At 41.4% G+C, this 15,121-nt stretch overlaps 1 protein-coding gene and 1 pseudogene across 2 annotated transcripts; one reads left to right on the top strand and one right to left on the bottom strand.

The window, feature by feature from the left end:
- Positions 1-10,472, top strand: LOC147158124 (ankyrin repeat and MYND domain-containing protein 2-like). Of its 2 annotated transcripts, none has more exons than XM_086062389.1 (10): positions 1-145; positions 771-835; positions 1,388-1,526; positions 3,206-3,304; positions 3,374-3,534; positions 6,679-6,893; positions 7,800-7,908; positions 8,080-8,208; positions 8,656-8,779; positions 9,382-10,472. In XM_086062389.1, exons 1-10 carry the CDS (start codon positions 79-81, stop codon positions 9,534-9,536), a joined length of 1,263 nt encoding a protein of 420 aa, XP_085918515.1. In that variant the 5' UTR covers positions 1-78; the 3' UTR covers positions 9,537-10,472. The 2 variants fall into 2 exon arrangements, with proteins under 2 accessions (XP_085918515.1, XP_085918514.1); XM_086062388.1 differs by having other exon boundaries at positions 7,800-7,935.
- A 3,082-nt stretch (positions 10,473-13,554) lies between these two features.
- On the bottom strand, positions 13,555-14,411 carry LOC147158123 (E3 SUMO-protein ligase ZBED1-like; annotated as a pseudogene).
- Between the last annotated feature and the right edge of the window lie 710 nt (positions 14,412-15,121).

Raw genomic sequence — 15,121 nt, 5'->3', positions numbered from 1 at the left:
GCCCTTTTAGAACAGTTCTTACTAGAATTTGAGAAGAGTTTGTCCACATCGACTGAAGGGAGTGACCAGAATTTGAGAATGGCTGTGCCTAACAAGGGTGAACTTACAGCATCTGAGAGGAAACTTTTGCAACTAATTGAAGCTGGTGAGTAGAATTTTTGCACGTTTTCAGGGTACTTCCATATTTTATATTGAACATCTTGTTAGTATCATATATTTATGTTACCAACATATTAAGTCAATCTTTATTATTAACATGAACACTGAACATATATTGCTTCTCTTGGCATCAATTATATGCTATTTTAACTGATTGTAATATGTAGCAGTGGTCTTTATAGAATACAACAGCAACAACAATTTTTATTGAATTTACTATACAACTTCAAGCTCCTGAATGGAACAAGTGAACAAGCATGTCATCAATAGTTGCTATTTCCTAATTATTATCTGTAGCAGTATACAAATGGAGTGACATTCTGGTTTTTAAACCCAAGTCCAAAAATGTGAAAAAGGTGGGGAATTAATTGCCGATTTGTGACTATAACACAATAGCTGAACTCAGAGCAGGATTGGAGCAGGGCATATACTGTGTTAAGTATTAGTGCCTTATATAATTTCTTGCTTTTCCATGTACATGCCTTCTCGACTCCAGCTAGACATATAAGAATTGCATACATGTTATAATAATAATAGTTTATTAAATCTAAGCATTGTATATATTTATGTTGTGTGCACTGTATAAATTAGATATATTTTTTGGTCTGTAGGTGATGTGCAAGAGGCGGCCCAAATACTTACAAGTGAAGATGTTCGAGTCAACTGTTTGGACCAGGTACACACACACAGAGAGAGAGAGAGAGAGAGAGAGAGAGAGAGAGAGAGAGAGAGAGAGAGAGAGAGAGACTAATTTACTAAACACTTGACAATTTTTTTTAAAGGAAGCTTTTGTGATCTAAAATCTTAGTTGTTTAATGCACCATTGATGATCATATCTCAAACAAAGCAATACTGAAATCCAGCATCAACCACTGGGCTTTCCGGGGCCAATGACAAATTCTCTCGTCCAAGTCTCCCTGCATGCAACAGTTATGGCAGCTATTGTAATCGAGACATATGGAGATGACTCATGAGAGGCAGATGTCGCCCTCAGAGCTTTTTGATAATAGAATGGCTCCACTACACAGGCTCCTTCAAGCCGCCTGTCTGTCACAGGTGACAGAGTTTCACTCCCACATTGACAAAAAAGAAATGTGACATTATGTTAAGAAATTGAATTAATGTCCTTTTAAAATATGTGCGAGAAAATTGGAAATTGTTTTGTTAAATCAGATTTTTTTTAAACACATGCATCACCATTGTTGTATCTGTACCTTGTTTCAATAAGTGCGGGATGACACCACTGATGCATGCGGCCTATAAGGGCCAAGCCGATATGTGTTGCCTGCTGCTGCAGCATGGGGCTGATGTCAACTGCAACCAACATGAGTATGGATACACGGCTCTCATGTTCGCTGGCTTGTCAGGTAAAAAAAAATTAAATAAGAAATCACCTGCCATTTACCAGTATTTTTTAGAATGTTACTGTGTCTTGTGTAACAGAAATGTTTTAACGCTGAATGCTTTAACAGTGTGGAGTGTGGATATATATAAATATATATATATATATATATATATATAAAGTTTTTTCATTTTATTTTGTTAATGAAAATGTGTGTGTTTTTTTCATTTTAGTTTTTGTCATTTCATTTGTGTTAGTTAGTTATAATAACCTTGCTGTGTACACACGTTCGTCTTGTCACGGCTCGGTCAAGAAGCGGTGGGAGGGACCGGGTGGATGCAACGATTTGTGAGGCAAAAGTGGGGGTATGTATTTTTGTTGATAAAATATTATGTGTCGACCAAGTACTTTATGGTTTCAACATTTCTATACCTTATTTTAAAAAAAAAGGTAATACAGTAAACAGAAGGTCAAGATCTCTTACATTTTAATGACACTTGGATTTACTTTAGGGATGCTTCAGCACCCCCAAAAATGACACATCCAACTTTACATGCCTGTAGAGTTGAGAGGGATCATTTGGATGCAGAATAAAGCTGCGTATCATCAGCATAACAATGGTAGTTAAAACCGTATTACGACATAATATTACCCGAAGGGAGCATGTAAATACAAAACAACAGGGGGCCAAGGACAGAATGCCTGCAGAATATTTAGACAGACAATTATTAAAACCAACTCACTGGATTGTGTTAGAAATATAAGACAAGAACCATGAGAGTGTGATAGGGTCAATGCACATGTCGTCGGCTTTGAGGCAGCTACCAATGAGATCAGTTCAAAATGTGAGAGTGAACTGATGGACAAGGATACTGGAGCCCTGATCTGTCATATTGCTGAAAAGCTGCTGGTTAATAATTGAGTTAGTTTAGTCTTGTTTGAGGGATTTTATTATTGAAAAACTGAAGAAAATTATCTGCTGAATAGGGCAAATTAGGAACAGGAGTGGACTGGGTAAGTTTGGACAAAAGTATCAAACAGGAACCGATGATTATTGTTATTGGATTCAAGAAAATTAGAAGAGTATGTAGCCCTGGCGGCAGAAAGTGCACGTTTATAACGTTTAAAACCTTAAGTCCAGCCAAAGCGAAGAGACTCTAATTTTAATTAATTATTTTAATAAATTAGAATTATTATATTAATTTTGTTTGTTTATCAGGGACAATACCATATTTTTAAATGCTTCCACTTTTAGACCCATATTTCAGCCATTTGTGTTTTCTGAAAATTACGGAAGACGATTAGGGCCAGTGAAGAGGAAAAAAAATAAAAGGGTTTAACACAGAATTCTGACTTTAAAATGAGAATTCTCACTTTATTCTCAGAATTTTGACTTTAAAGTGAGAATTCTGACTTTGTGACGTAGAGCTATGAATTGTGGGAAGAAGTCAGAATTCTGAAAATAAAGTGAGAATTCTGATGTTAAAGTCAGAATTCTGAGAGTAAAGTCAGAATTCTTATTTTAAAGTCAAAATTCTGGCTATAAAAAATTAGAATGCTGGGAATAAAGTCAGAATCCTGCCAACTTTTTTCCCCCTCTTAACTGGCCCTAATCCTCTTCCATAGAAAATAGTCAAGCCACACAAGAGAATATGATGAAAATATTGCAATTTCCTGTAATGAAATGATTACTTCACCCTGCAGGGAAGACAGACATCACATCTATGATGCTGGACGCTGGGGCTGAGACAGATCTTGTGAATTCTGTGGGTCGTACAGCTGCTCAAATGGCAGCATTTGTAGGTGAGACAAGCACACAAGTCTAAAGTGCCAAAGAGGAGTCAAATACATCAGTGTACGTTTTATTGGCAGGCCAGCACGACTGTGTGACAGTCATCAACAACTTTTTTTCACGGGCAAGACTGGAGTACTACACAAGACCTCAGGGGCTGGAGACGGAGCCCAAGTTGCCTCCGGGGTTAGCCGATCCCCTGCACAAGATCATTATGACAACCAACCTCAACCCAGTCAAGGTGAGGCCTCTTATAACAAGAACATTTTGCCCCTAAATTTCAAGGCAGGGCAATTAAAATGTTCATCTAATCGCGCTTGTGTGAGCAGTACATTTTTGATGGTCCTGAATACTGAACATACATTCTACTTAACATTCTCATTTCATTATTCAAAAAAGTAAAAGCAAAAAAAAAAATGGATGAAGGAGCACATTTGTTCTAAAAACTAATTGTTAAATATTTGGAGTGGTGGAGGTTGACGTCATGCTCGTCCCTGTGGACATGTAGTGTTATGTTAGCTATCGTACGACGCAATTGGGATGGAAATTGAAAAAACAACAATAGACCAAATTCGAGCACAGCCCAAACTCCAGCTCAGATGCCAAGAAAAAAGAAGAAAAAACTAAGCGTGTATTCAAGCGCATGTACTCGCGCCATGCATGAGCTTGACAAAGAGGCTGCAGTTACACTTTACGCCAGAGGTGGCAGTCGCGAGTAAATAAAACTCCACAATCCACCAAGGTCACAGCAGGTGCAAGGTGTACAATAGAGTTTTAAACTGAAAAAAAATGTTCACGGCATTGGGGGACAAGAACATTCCTCCACAGTGGCTTACTGACTTTTGAACGTTTTTGGAAGAGAGTTCCAGAGGATGGTAACAGCTTTGGAGAAGGCTCTGTCACCCCAGGTCCAGGGCTTGGTTCTGAGAGGTGGAGACAGGAAGTTGGCAGCACAGGAGTGGAGGCTATGGGAAGGGGTGTGGTGATGATGACCAGACAGAGCATGGCTACCAGACTGCTTATGATGTTTGACATAATAGACGGATGTTTCTCTAGCCCGGACGCTGGTCACCGGGGCCCCGCTCTGGAGCCAGGCCTAGAGGTGGGGCTCGTTGGCGAGCACCTGGTGGCCATTGGCAAGGCCTGGCACATTCCGAAGAGGCACCGTGTTGGCGCCGTTGTGTGTTGTGGCTGTAGCAACTCTGGGCCACCACATGTGCAAGGTGTAAAATTGAGTGAAACAAGGTAATTCCATTTGGAAACAATGAAGCCTCCACAGTGGCTTACAGCCTTGAACTTGTGGGCCTAGTGGCAAAACAGAGCGTCTGCAGGTTACTTAATAGGATCTTGGTTGGAGTGGAGAACCAGGGTGTGATTGTATAGTGGTTAGTACTCTTCGTTGTGACCGCAATAACTCTGGTTCCAGTCCGGTTCATGGCAGGTGCAAGATATACAGCAGAGTTTGTATTTGCTGTTTACTGAAAAAAAAAAACTAGCTACATTGGGGAACAGAAACATTCCTCCACAGTTGCTTACAGAGCACTACTTGAACTTGTGGGCCTTGTGCAAAATGATCATGTATCCGACTACCACTCTAAGGTGGATCAACCTTAGTCTGTGAACACATAGTGATTAGTACTCTGCGTTATGGCCGTAGCAACCCTGGTTTGAATCCGGGTCGCAAGGTGTGCAATATTGTTTTCATTTGCAGTTGACTGAAAAAAAGTTAATCTATTGGGAGACTGGAACATTCCTCCGTAGTGTCTTTCAGAGCACTCCTGCACTGCAGGGTTAGTAGCGAAATGGATCATGCGTTTGACAATGGGTCAGGAATCAGCGACTAAATCAGTTGTCCTAAAAAAAAAAAAAGACAACAAGAAGCAAAATCAACAACAAATCAGTGAAAACAAATTCAGTACTGTCTGTCTATATTATAAATGCACTTATTTTTAAATTCCAGATGTAACGAGACACATACCTTCCAAAAAGTAAAATATTCGTCTCGTCAGTCCATAAAACATACTCTCATAAGTCCTAGGATATCTTTATGATGTTTTTGGTTTTCTAAAACTAAGATGGGCCTTTACGTCCTTTTTGGTCAGCAGTGGGGTTTCACCCTGGAACTCTGGGCAATAATCTCTGCCTTAGATGCTGAACTAAAAAAAGGTGAGGGAGGCCACAGTTTTTAAAATGTTGTCAAGGGTTCCATTGTGACCTGGATATGTCGTCACAGTGCTTTTGGGGTAAATTTTTGTAGGATGGCCATTTGTAGGAAAGCCAATTCACCACTGTTCCACAGTTTCTCCATTGGTGGATAATGGCCTGCGATTGGCTGGGGAACAGTTCAGGGTGTATGTACCTTGCCTCTTGGCCAAAGACTGCTCGGATACGCTTCCAGCATTGCCGCAACCCTAGTGAGGATAAGTTAGGAGAGTGAATGAATGGTTAGTGGCTCACATCAGGGTTCATTGGAATCCTGGCTTCGTCAACCCTTTGCAGACTGACAGATGACAGTGACTGTATTTCTCAGCAGTTCCTAAGTTTTTTTGAATCGTGACATTTTGTTGCAACTTTTTCAAATCTAAGGTCAACACTTCACACAGGACCAGGTAGCTTTGAACATATTTTTCATCCTAAAAAAATATTCACCATTTAAAAAATTCATTTTATGTCTACTTGTGTTATCTTTGTCTGATATTTACATCAAGTAAATCAAAGCATCAAAGTATGGAATTTGAAAAAGGCAAGGCAGAGAAAATACACAAGACCAGAAATCACAGTTGAACAAACACGGATGACAAAATTAACTATACTTGCACGGAAGCAGACGTAGGAACATACTAGAGTGTATCAAGGCAGGCAATAGGAATGGCAAGTGGCAATGTGCACTTTTTCTGGATCTTCCTCTTGTCTCCGGCATCTAAATACGCTGCTGATAATCATCAATTGGTGCAACGCAGGCAATGCCGCCAACTGACACACTCCAAGGACTGTAAAACTAAAGGAAAAGCCCCATAGCAATGAGAGAAAAAAAACTGGAAATTACATTTAATTTCACGGGGACACTGAAATGTGAGCCGCCAGGCTTCCAGTTTTGTTTGGGTTGTGACTGGGAGAATTGCCCTTTTAGTGTTCAATAAAGTAATCTGACTCTGAATCGGAACTTCCTGCTTCGAGTTGGATCTGTTGGGTTCCTGCATTGCCTGCAGCTCCGTCGGCTTTATCAGTTTTATACAATACAGCATATGACAGTACCTTTTTTTTTATTTTATGATTTTCTGACATCTGTAATCAATATCCAATATTACCATGAACGAGACTGTGGCAGTTGCAGATTAACATACATTACATGTCCAAATAGTTATCTAACATTCTGATCTGACAGATAGTAATGCTGGTGAGGGAGAACCCAGCTCTGGTGGACATTGGGGCCCTGGAGAAGTGTTACCAGGTTATGGACCTGCTGTGCGAGCAGTGTGTGAAGCAGCAAGACATGAATGAGGTTCTAGCCATGAAGATGCATTACATCAGCTGCGTGCTGCAGAAATGTGTGACCTTCCTACAGAAACGAGATGATAAGTTGGATGCGTTGGTGAAGAGGTGAGGCCTAACAAAAATTGTGTTCTTATAAGAATAGTACAGATATACTGACCAAATATACAGTTACTGGTCCACGGATAGGTTAGTTGGGACTAGCGATGTTTGATACCATTTTTTTTTAGGCTGATACTGATACGATACTCAAACCTTCAGTACTTACCGATCACATCAACATCGTGTCTGCCTACAGTGACTCGCTCTGTGATTGGCTGGATGGGTAAACATTGCCTTTCCGCCCAGAAACGTCCATCTTATGACAAAACATAACAAAATGGCAAAATACATGTTGTGGGGGAGAGGGGGGGGGGGGTGAGTCCTGAGGTGTCGATTGAGAAGGATTTCATGTGTATACATCCAGTGTTTATTTAGTGTTTATTTCTGAATGAAAACTTTGTACTCTACCTTTAAATTGTTGAGTACAACTGAAGACTTATGTGCTCTCTACAGGAGCCCCCTGTGGCGGTCAATAAATGCAAAATACCCATTTCAGCCTTTGATATTACTCACAAGAGTACTTACTTATTCTCAGTAAAGCACGCCGAAATAATGCTGCCGGAAGTAATGAAATGAAGTGTTACCTCATAAGGAGACATACAGGAAACGAACGAGACGGAACAAACGTTTGCCCCCCCCCCCCCCCCCCCGTCTTTCTGACAGTTTCTGAAGAAATGGCCACGAGCGCAGGCCGATACCAGTATCGATAGCCGTCGCGAGTACCGATACCATGAAATGTGCCTGGTATCGGCCCGATACCGATACCTGGTATTGGTACTGTGGTTTTTACAGTACAAAACCACAATCAAGCACCAGAAAAAAGACGGTTTGAAGAAGAAATACAGAAATCTGGACATAATCAATATCATGATGTCTGTGAATTTCCTTACATTTCATATCGCTGGACCCCAGCCTTCTAAGGGGGAGAGACAGTGATGGCTTCCCACAGTACCAGGAGAAATTCATTCGAGACTGCATCAGGAAGTTCCCTTACTGTGAGACTACACTGCTTCAGCAGCTGGTGAGGAGCATTGCGCCAGTAGAGATTGTAAGTGAAGAATATAACAGAGCGTTGAACTATGTAGCGTAAAATGTGTGCATTTTAAAGATCAACGAGTTGAAGATGTTAGAACTATTAGAGGAATTCCACTGCCATTTTTTTCCTGTTAAATGTCATTTGCTTTATTCTCAGGGCAACGACCCCACAGCGTACTCAGTGTTAACTCAGGCATTGACGGGTCAGATGGCGTTTGTGGATGCGGACTACTGTGCTACATGTGGAGAGCGGGGAGCTGACAAGCGGTGCTCTCTCTGTAAATCTGTAAGTAATGTTACAATCATCCACCCATCTAATAATACTTTCAAAACAGGGTAGCCGGTCACCAAATGCAAATGTGCAAAGTGTTGATTCTGATCTCTTGTACTTTTCCCGCTACACTAAAACTAAAAGCTCAATATAAGGCCAATGTATTATTGCAGGCAGTAGTAGTAGTCATAGTAGTGTTCAGGGGCGTTGCACTCATCGAGGTAGTGGGGTTCACAAGCCTTCCACTCAGGGACAGTGCCCTGCTCAAAGGTACCTAGTCAGTAAGCACATTAGCATCTCCAAAACAACTAGTTGCCTTTCTTACATTTGTCTTTAGCTTGACCTCCCTTAGCTCCAAAGTCCAAGTCCCTCACAGGGCCTAATGAAGACCTTGGGTCAGAATCAACCGATGCTAAGCTACCTGTGTGTGACATGACCTTATTATTTAATTTTGTCTTGAAGGTGACTTACTGCAGTTTGACATGCCAAAAGCTCCACTGGTTCACCCACAAAAAGATGTGCCGGGCTATGCAGGAGCAGAATGCAGACTTGGAAAGGGACGCCCCAAGGCTGAAAGAGCTGAAAGGTGCTCACTTGTTATTTCCCTTAAACTAAAACCATTTTAGCGACCGTCACAGGCCTCTGTAACAACTATCTAAAAGTAAAATCTAGTGGTTTTATTGCTACTGGAGAATTCTGTTGACAGTTTGGCTTTAGCCCTTTAGCCCTTATCGCTAATTGTGTCCATTGTTGTGCTAGCTAGCAGGTAAACAAGCTTGTTGTTTTTATTTCCATTTATATAAATTTTTTTAATTTAAATTTTGAATTATATTTTTTATATCTGTTTTTACTCACTTTTATTTATTTATTTATATAAAATTTTGACAGTTTTGGTCCTCCATACTACTCAACTGAACTGAAAAAACCCCAGATTTTTTTACAGAGCACGTTTCATTTTAAAAGGATAAGATTTGGTAGGAGAAACTAATAGTCCTCATTGATGTTTGTTATACAGGGACATTACTAACTACCTGCTGCACAACATTAATTACAGCATTTTTAGTGTTGTCTTTCTGAAGAAAAAACCCCCCGCAAAAATCTAAAATCTACTTTTATAATATTGTTATTGTTGTCATTGTAAACCTCGCACCCTTAAATACAAGTAAAACATGAATTACACTTTGTTAGAGGATGAAAGCGACCTGGTGATGGAGACAGCCAACTTCCTTCAGGAGTTGTGCCTGCGGGCTGAGGAAACGGTGGCTGCCGTCGGCGGGTGCCCTGCTGAGCTGTTTAGCTGCCCGTCTGCATCATCACAGAAACCGTCCAGATCCCAGGAATGAAGAGGAACCATTACAGGCACTGAGGATATTGTTTATGTGATCTTTTGTCCCAACAAATATTTGCAGAGAGACGTGTTTTCTGGAATTTCAGCACAGTATTCTCAGGTTAATAATTGTGGAGAGAAAAACAAGCTCCCAAGCTTGGCCTCTTGAGGGTGCTAGAGAGCCAAATGTAAGATACACAGGAGAAGCTAGGAGCACCTTGGGGTAGATACGTTTCCAACCATTACGTAAAGCTATTTTAAAAACCTGCCCTGATATAAGAGCTAAATTATCTGTATTGTTATATTCTGCAATATTATTTTGGCTTGAAATTGTTAGGCTATAATAATTCTGAGTATATAAATTTCAGGTCTGTGATCAGATAGAAACTCAGGTCTATTATTGAATCCATATACGGTCTTGTGTGTTTGCAAATAATTATCTTCTTTGTAGATGTACCGGCCACATTATTAAGAGATCCAATTGTAAATATGAACACTGATTTTACAAACGAAATATTAAGGCGTATATTTTTTTTGTAACATGCTACACACATTAAATAACTACCTCATTTAACATTTTTGATACGGTCTTAATGTGTTGGACCTACAGAGGTAAATCAAACTGGTGTAACAAATGTTTTGGCCCAACCATGTTGTAAGTTGAGGCTTTTATAGTGTTCGAAAACAAGAAATACAAATCTTCAAATGCACACGTCTTTATTTAGAATAGGTCAGAGTTTTGTAACAATGCAGACACGATGTAAACATTTATCGACAGAGTAAGCAGTTCCAAAAATTGATGGATGGATGGATGTTTGCCTACCTTAACTGTCAAAAGTGTCAGTGCATAAACAGCAGCAAGTTTACATTATGTGAACTCAACAGTGTTCATCTGTAGGCTACAATCTGTGAAGCGCATTTTAGATATGTTTGTTGTTTAAATGTGACTGGTGTTACAGGGTGCCTTTTGTTTTGAATCCAATAAAGTTTTATAGCACAGTTGTAGTTGTAGCCGGGTCAACACTTTTTACACAGCCACTGTACACAAGAGTATTCCTGTAAACAAAAACAAACCAAAAAAAAAAGAAGAAAAAAAAGAAAAGAAAAAAGCAAAGGCTCACTGTGGACAAGCCAAAAAAAGCTTTGGTGTAGCAGGTCATTGTGCTCCTATGACAGCAGAGTGCAATGCCAGTCTGATAACTGGGTGGAAGAAACTGTTACACGTGAGGTTGTGGACCATAGGCTCCTGCCTGAGGGAAGAGGTGTGAAACAGGCTGGTTCGAGGTCAGGGTGTGTAGGGTCAGCTTTTATCCGACCTACAGGTCCTTCTCAGTGTGCTACAGTCATGTGCCTTTCCTTGGCAGTGGCACCAGCAGCGTTGCACTGAAAGCCAAACTGTGGCAGGGTTTTTATGTCTGACATGTTACCTGCCAGTTGAGAAAAATAACCTGTAGCTAAAGTACACTCGCAGAAAAAAGGGTACGATAGGAGTCAATTTTTGTTCTCCAAGGTACAGATTTTTGTGATGTACCCTGTACAATTGAATCCCTAGGTACAAATAAGTATTGCTTATGGTTATAAACTGGCAAAGGGACCATTTCTGTACCTTTTTGTTTGCAAGTATGGGTACAAACAAGTGGTAGGCGTAGGCCTATGCAGACCCGTCGCCAGAGCCCAGGCTTCACACATGAAATGCATTGGGGGCCTCAATTATTATGAATACCCTACAGACAGCATTAACTTGCCCCATATATTTGGATATATATATATAGTGCTGCTCAAAAGTTTGTGAACCCTGCTGGCATGGTCAGATATTTTGTATAAAATATATATATTTTTAAACTTATTAAATGTTTGTAATACCCCAATCTACAATGCTGACTGATGTGTTTCAGTTGTAGGGTTTGGGGTTTTGTTTTATTTTGCTGGGTTTGTTGTGTTTGTCTTGTTATGTCTTATTACGTCCACCTGTGTGTCTTCCCCTTCCCAGTGTGTTTGACCAATCAGTGCCCTCGCCCTATTGCGTTTCCCAGGTGTTTCTCATTAGTGTTGGTGTATTTGGTCTGTTGTCGTTCTCCAGTTGGCGTGGGATCATTGTCTGTCAGGTGTTGAAGTTATGGGTTGCGGGCGATGGTGAAGTTTTGTTGATGCTAAGTGTGGAAGTTGTGTTATGTCTCGTCTCAGTTTAGTCTCCGTTAAGCTTCTTTTGTCACTGCCAAGCCTTCCTTGTCTTCACTGCTAAGTCATCTTCGTCTTCATCGCCACAGCCAACCCAGTCGTCCACGTCAGTCATCCAGTTAAGTCATCTTTGTCTCAGTCCCGTTGATCAGGTCACCGTTAAAGTCATCCTTGTCATCGTCCTGTTGCCAAAGTCACCTTCAAGTTCGCCGCATTCTACAAAGTTGTCCACGTCTCCTTAAAGTCCTCCACGATCTACAACATTGTCCACGTTCCGCCAAGTTGCCCACGTTTTGCCGGTTACAGTCAAGCCAGCTCTCGGTCACAGTCCAGTCAGGTCTTCCCCAGTCCACGTCCTCTCACCCATCCCCACTTGTTTCAATAAAGTTTCTCCTTTTGTTCACAACTCCTGTCTCCTCGCCTTAGGGTGCATCCTCTGCTATGCACCCCGACTTGAACAAAAATAATATTGTAATTCATTCTTGAACAAAAGTTGTTTATTTAAGAAAAACTGCAAAAGTATGTGAACCTCTCACTTAATCAGACATTGTACCTAATTTTGCTATGAGAACTTCATCCAAACACTTTCTTTAATGGCTTCTCAGTCTTTCACATCTGCTTTAGGGGAATTTTTGCCACTCTTCCTTGTAAAATGCAGCCAATTGCGAGAAGTCTAGCATAAACTGCCCGCTTCAGGTCCCGCCACAGTATTTTGAAAGAATTTAAGTCAGGATTTTAACTGGGCACATCCAGAACATGAATCTTGTTGTTCAGCCATTCCTTGGTTGTATTGCTGGAATGCTTTGGATTGTCATGTTGCATAATCCATCATCTACCAGACTGTAACTTCACAAAGGATGGCTTCAGGTTATGTTCCAGGATTTCACAATATTCCTCTGAATTCTTGATTGCCTGGATTATGTGGAGTTGTCCAGGTCCTGAGGAGCCAGCCCAGAATTTCTCACTCTCACGCTTCACTCTAGGGTGAAGGTTATTTTGCTGGTATGCAGTGCTGACTTTTCACCAAACATGATTGTTTTAGTTGTGAGCAAACAGTTCAATTTTGGACTCATCTGTCCACAGAAGGGACTTCCAAAAAGCTTCAGTGTTGTCCAGGTACTTGCTGGCAAAGTTGAGATAGGCAGCTTAAATCTTTTTTGTGAGCAGAGGCTTCTACCTAGCAAGCCTTCCATGAAAGCCTTGTTAAATAACTTTTCTGATGACGGATTGGCTGTGACAAAGACTTGACACACTAACTTCCACACATAACGTAGTCATAGACAATGCACCCACACTGACTGGACAAATCCCACAAACTAAATACACCTGCTAATTACTTGACAAAACACACCTGGGAAAGACACAAGTGGCTGAGGGCACTGCAGGTTGACACACAGGGGAGAGGAAGACACACAGGAGGACGTGGTTACACATAACGAGACAAGGGAAAAGACAAGGAACACAAAACAAAGCACTAACCACAGACAAATAGGAACATGAACACCCAAAATCAAACAAAAACCCAACCCCACAGAACCAAAACGTGACAATATTGTTGTTGGTTTGAACTTGCACTACCTTAATGTAGTGATGGTAAACTGAAGCATCATGAAGCAATGAGGCCTTCCATCCAACTGGTTCGCTCCTGGGCCGAAGCATCATGAGGCTTCATTTGTTCTATTGCGCCTTCATGTGGAAAATAAATGTCATGACAGACAGAGTGATTAAAATGATACCATGGATTTGATGGGGTCAAAGGGCAGGGAGTTGTGATGTGAATGAATGTGCGTGTGGTACTTGAAAGAATGATTGCTTTATTTTAGACATTGACATATAAACAAGGAACAAGACACCTTTCATTCATTTTTATTGAGGAAAACTAGCATTTCCAAAGTTTTTGGCTTTAAACAGTTTCTTTTTTTATATAGGATTTCTCCTGCTTTTGAAAAAAGTCTTTCGCAAGGGACGGATGAGGCCGGGGTACAGAGAAAGGTTATTGCTAGTTAGGTTTGGGTAGACATGTTTGTGCAGCTCCCAGTAGTCCAGGGGGTTTGACATCCTGCTTATGTTGGGTTCCCCCAGGTAAGTGTGGACCTCCACAGTCGCATCTGCGGTCTCACTCTGGGTCCTCCTCTGCATGACTGTGTGGTCCAATCGCCGCCACAGTTTGTCACTTAAGACACAACAAACAGACTAACAGCCAACAGGCACTTCTGGCTGCCCATCGTAGAGATGGGAGCAAAAGAATGCCTTATCCCACAATAATGCACTGCCGCTCATTTCCTATTGCTTAATTAACACCATTAGAATGTATCGAATATTACCTTGCGCCACAGGCTGGGAAGCTTCTGATGTGTCCGGTTATGTTGATGAAGATGATGGGTTGGAGGAGGAGGAGGAGGAGGAGGAGGAGGAGGAAGATGCCCTGTGCCGGATCACTGTCGCACATTCAGTGAGCCTCCTCTCAGCCTCTTGTGCTTTATTGGGGCTAAAGAAGCCTATCTTCTTGTACCTGTAAATGACAATGAGACTCATTGCAGTTGTGAACTGTTCAACAAGAGGCAGTTGCTCATTTGTTGGTACTAGTAGACAGATGAGAAAAACAGACAACTGATACAAACCTGGGATCCAGCAGTGTTGCCAGTGACATGATGCTCATGGCTTGGAGGTTGTAGAGCTTGTCCCTCAGTTGTTTTTTAAGACCATCAGCCATTGCTTTTGCTCCATTTGTATGGCTCCCATGTCATCCTCCAAGGTGTGGTGCAGCATGGCCAAAAGTGGTATGACCTTGGACCCAGACACTCTCCTCTCCTCTGAGAGCTCTACGGTGGCATCATTAAATGGGGACAGCACCTGCAGACTCTTAGACATGAGCCTCAACTGGTGCGATGTGAGTGGGGTAATGTTAGTGTGGAGGCCTGCCAGGGCTGCTCCTACGGCTTCCCTGAGGTTGTACATGTGTTGCAGCATGTGGAAGGTGCTGTTCCAGCATGTCTCCACCTGAAAATAAAAGGTCATTATTGTTTGAAAGGGGAGTGGAAGCAGTTATGGATGTCAACTTACCTCTTGAATGAGCTTCAGCACAGGCTCTGTAGGCTTCATTTGCTCCTGCACCTGTGTCAGCCTTGTCTATAAAAAAATTAAATAGGAAACAAAACATTATTCAAGTCATTCAGCATTAATTTGAATACTGCTGTGTAATAAAGGAATTCACATTTGCAGTGGTACTGCTTTTGAAGTAGCCAACTATACTCCTACACTGAAGACGGATCTCAGACAGCTCAGTGTTTTCTGCCAGAGCCTTCTTCACTATTAGATTTAATGTGTGCGCCACACAAATTGTGTGGCGCAGATGAACGTGTCTGGCACATGCAGCCATGTTGGCTGCACCATCTGTGACAAGGCAAGTTACTTTGGTGGCAA

This window comes from Leptonotus elevatus, chromosome 19, assembly GCF_054856555.1.
Source record: "Leptonotus elevatus isolate MCC_2025b chromosome 19, RoL_Lele_1.0, whole genome shotgun sequence".
Lineage (NCBI taxonomy): Eukaryota > Metazoa > Chordata > Actinopteri > Syngnathiformes > Syngnathidae > Leptonotus > Leptonotus elevatus.
This window is presented reverse-complemented; position numbering and strand designations above follow the sequence as displayed.

Excerpts from the sequence above, each read along its gene's own strand:
- LOC147158124 (XM_086062388.1), top strand. The coding sequence starts at position 79 with ATGGCTGTGCCTAACAAGGGTGAACTTACAGCATCTGAGAGGAAACTT. Across the intron at positions 836-1,387 it reads GAGTCAACTGTTTGGACCAG|TGCGGGATGACACCACTGAT; the intron begins GTACACACACAC and ends TGTTTCAATAAG. Across the intron at positions 8,780-9,381 it reads AAGGCTGAAAGAGCTGAAAG|AGGATGAAAGCGACCTGGTG; the intron begins GTGCTCACTTGT and ends ACACTTTGTTAG.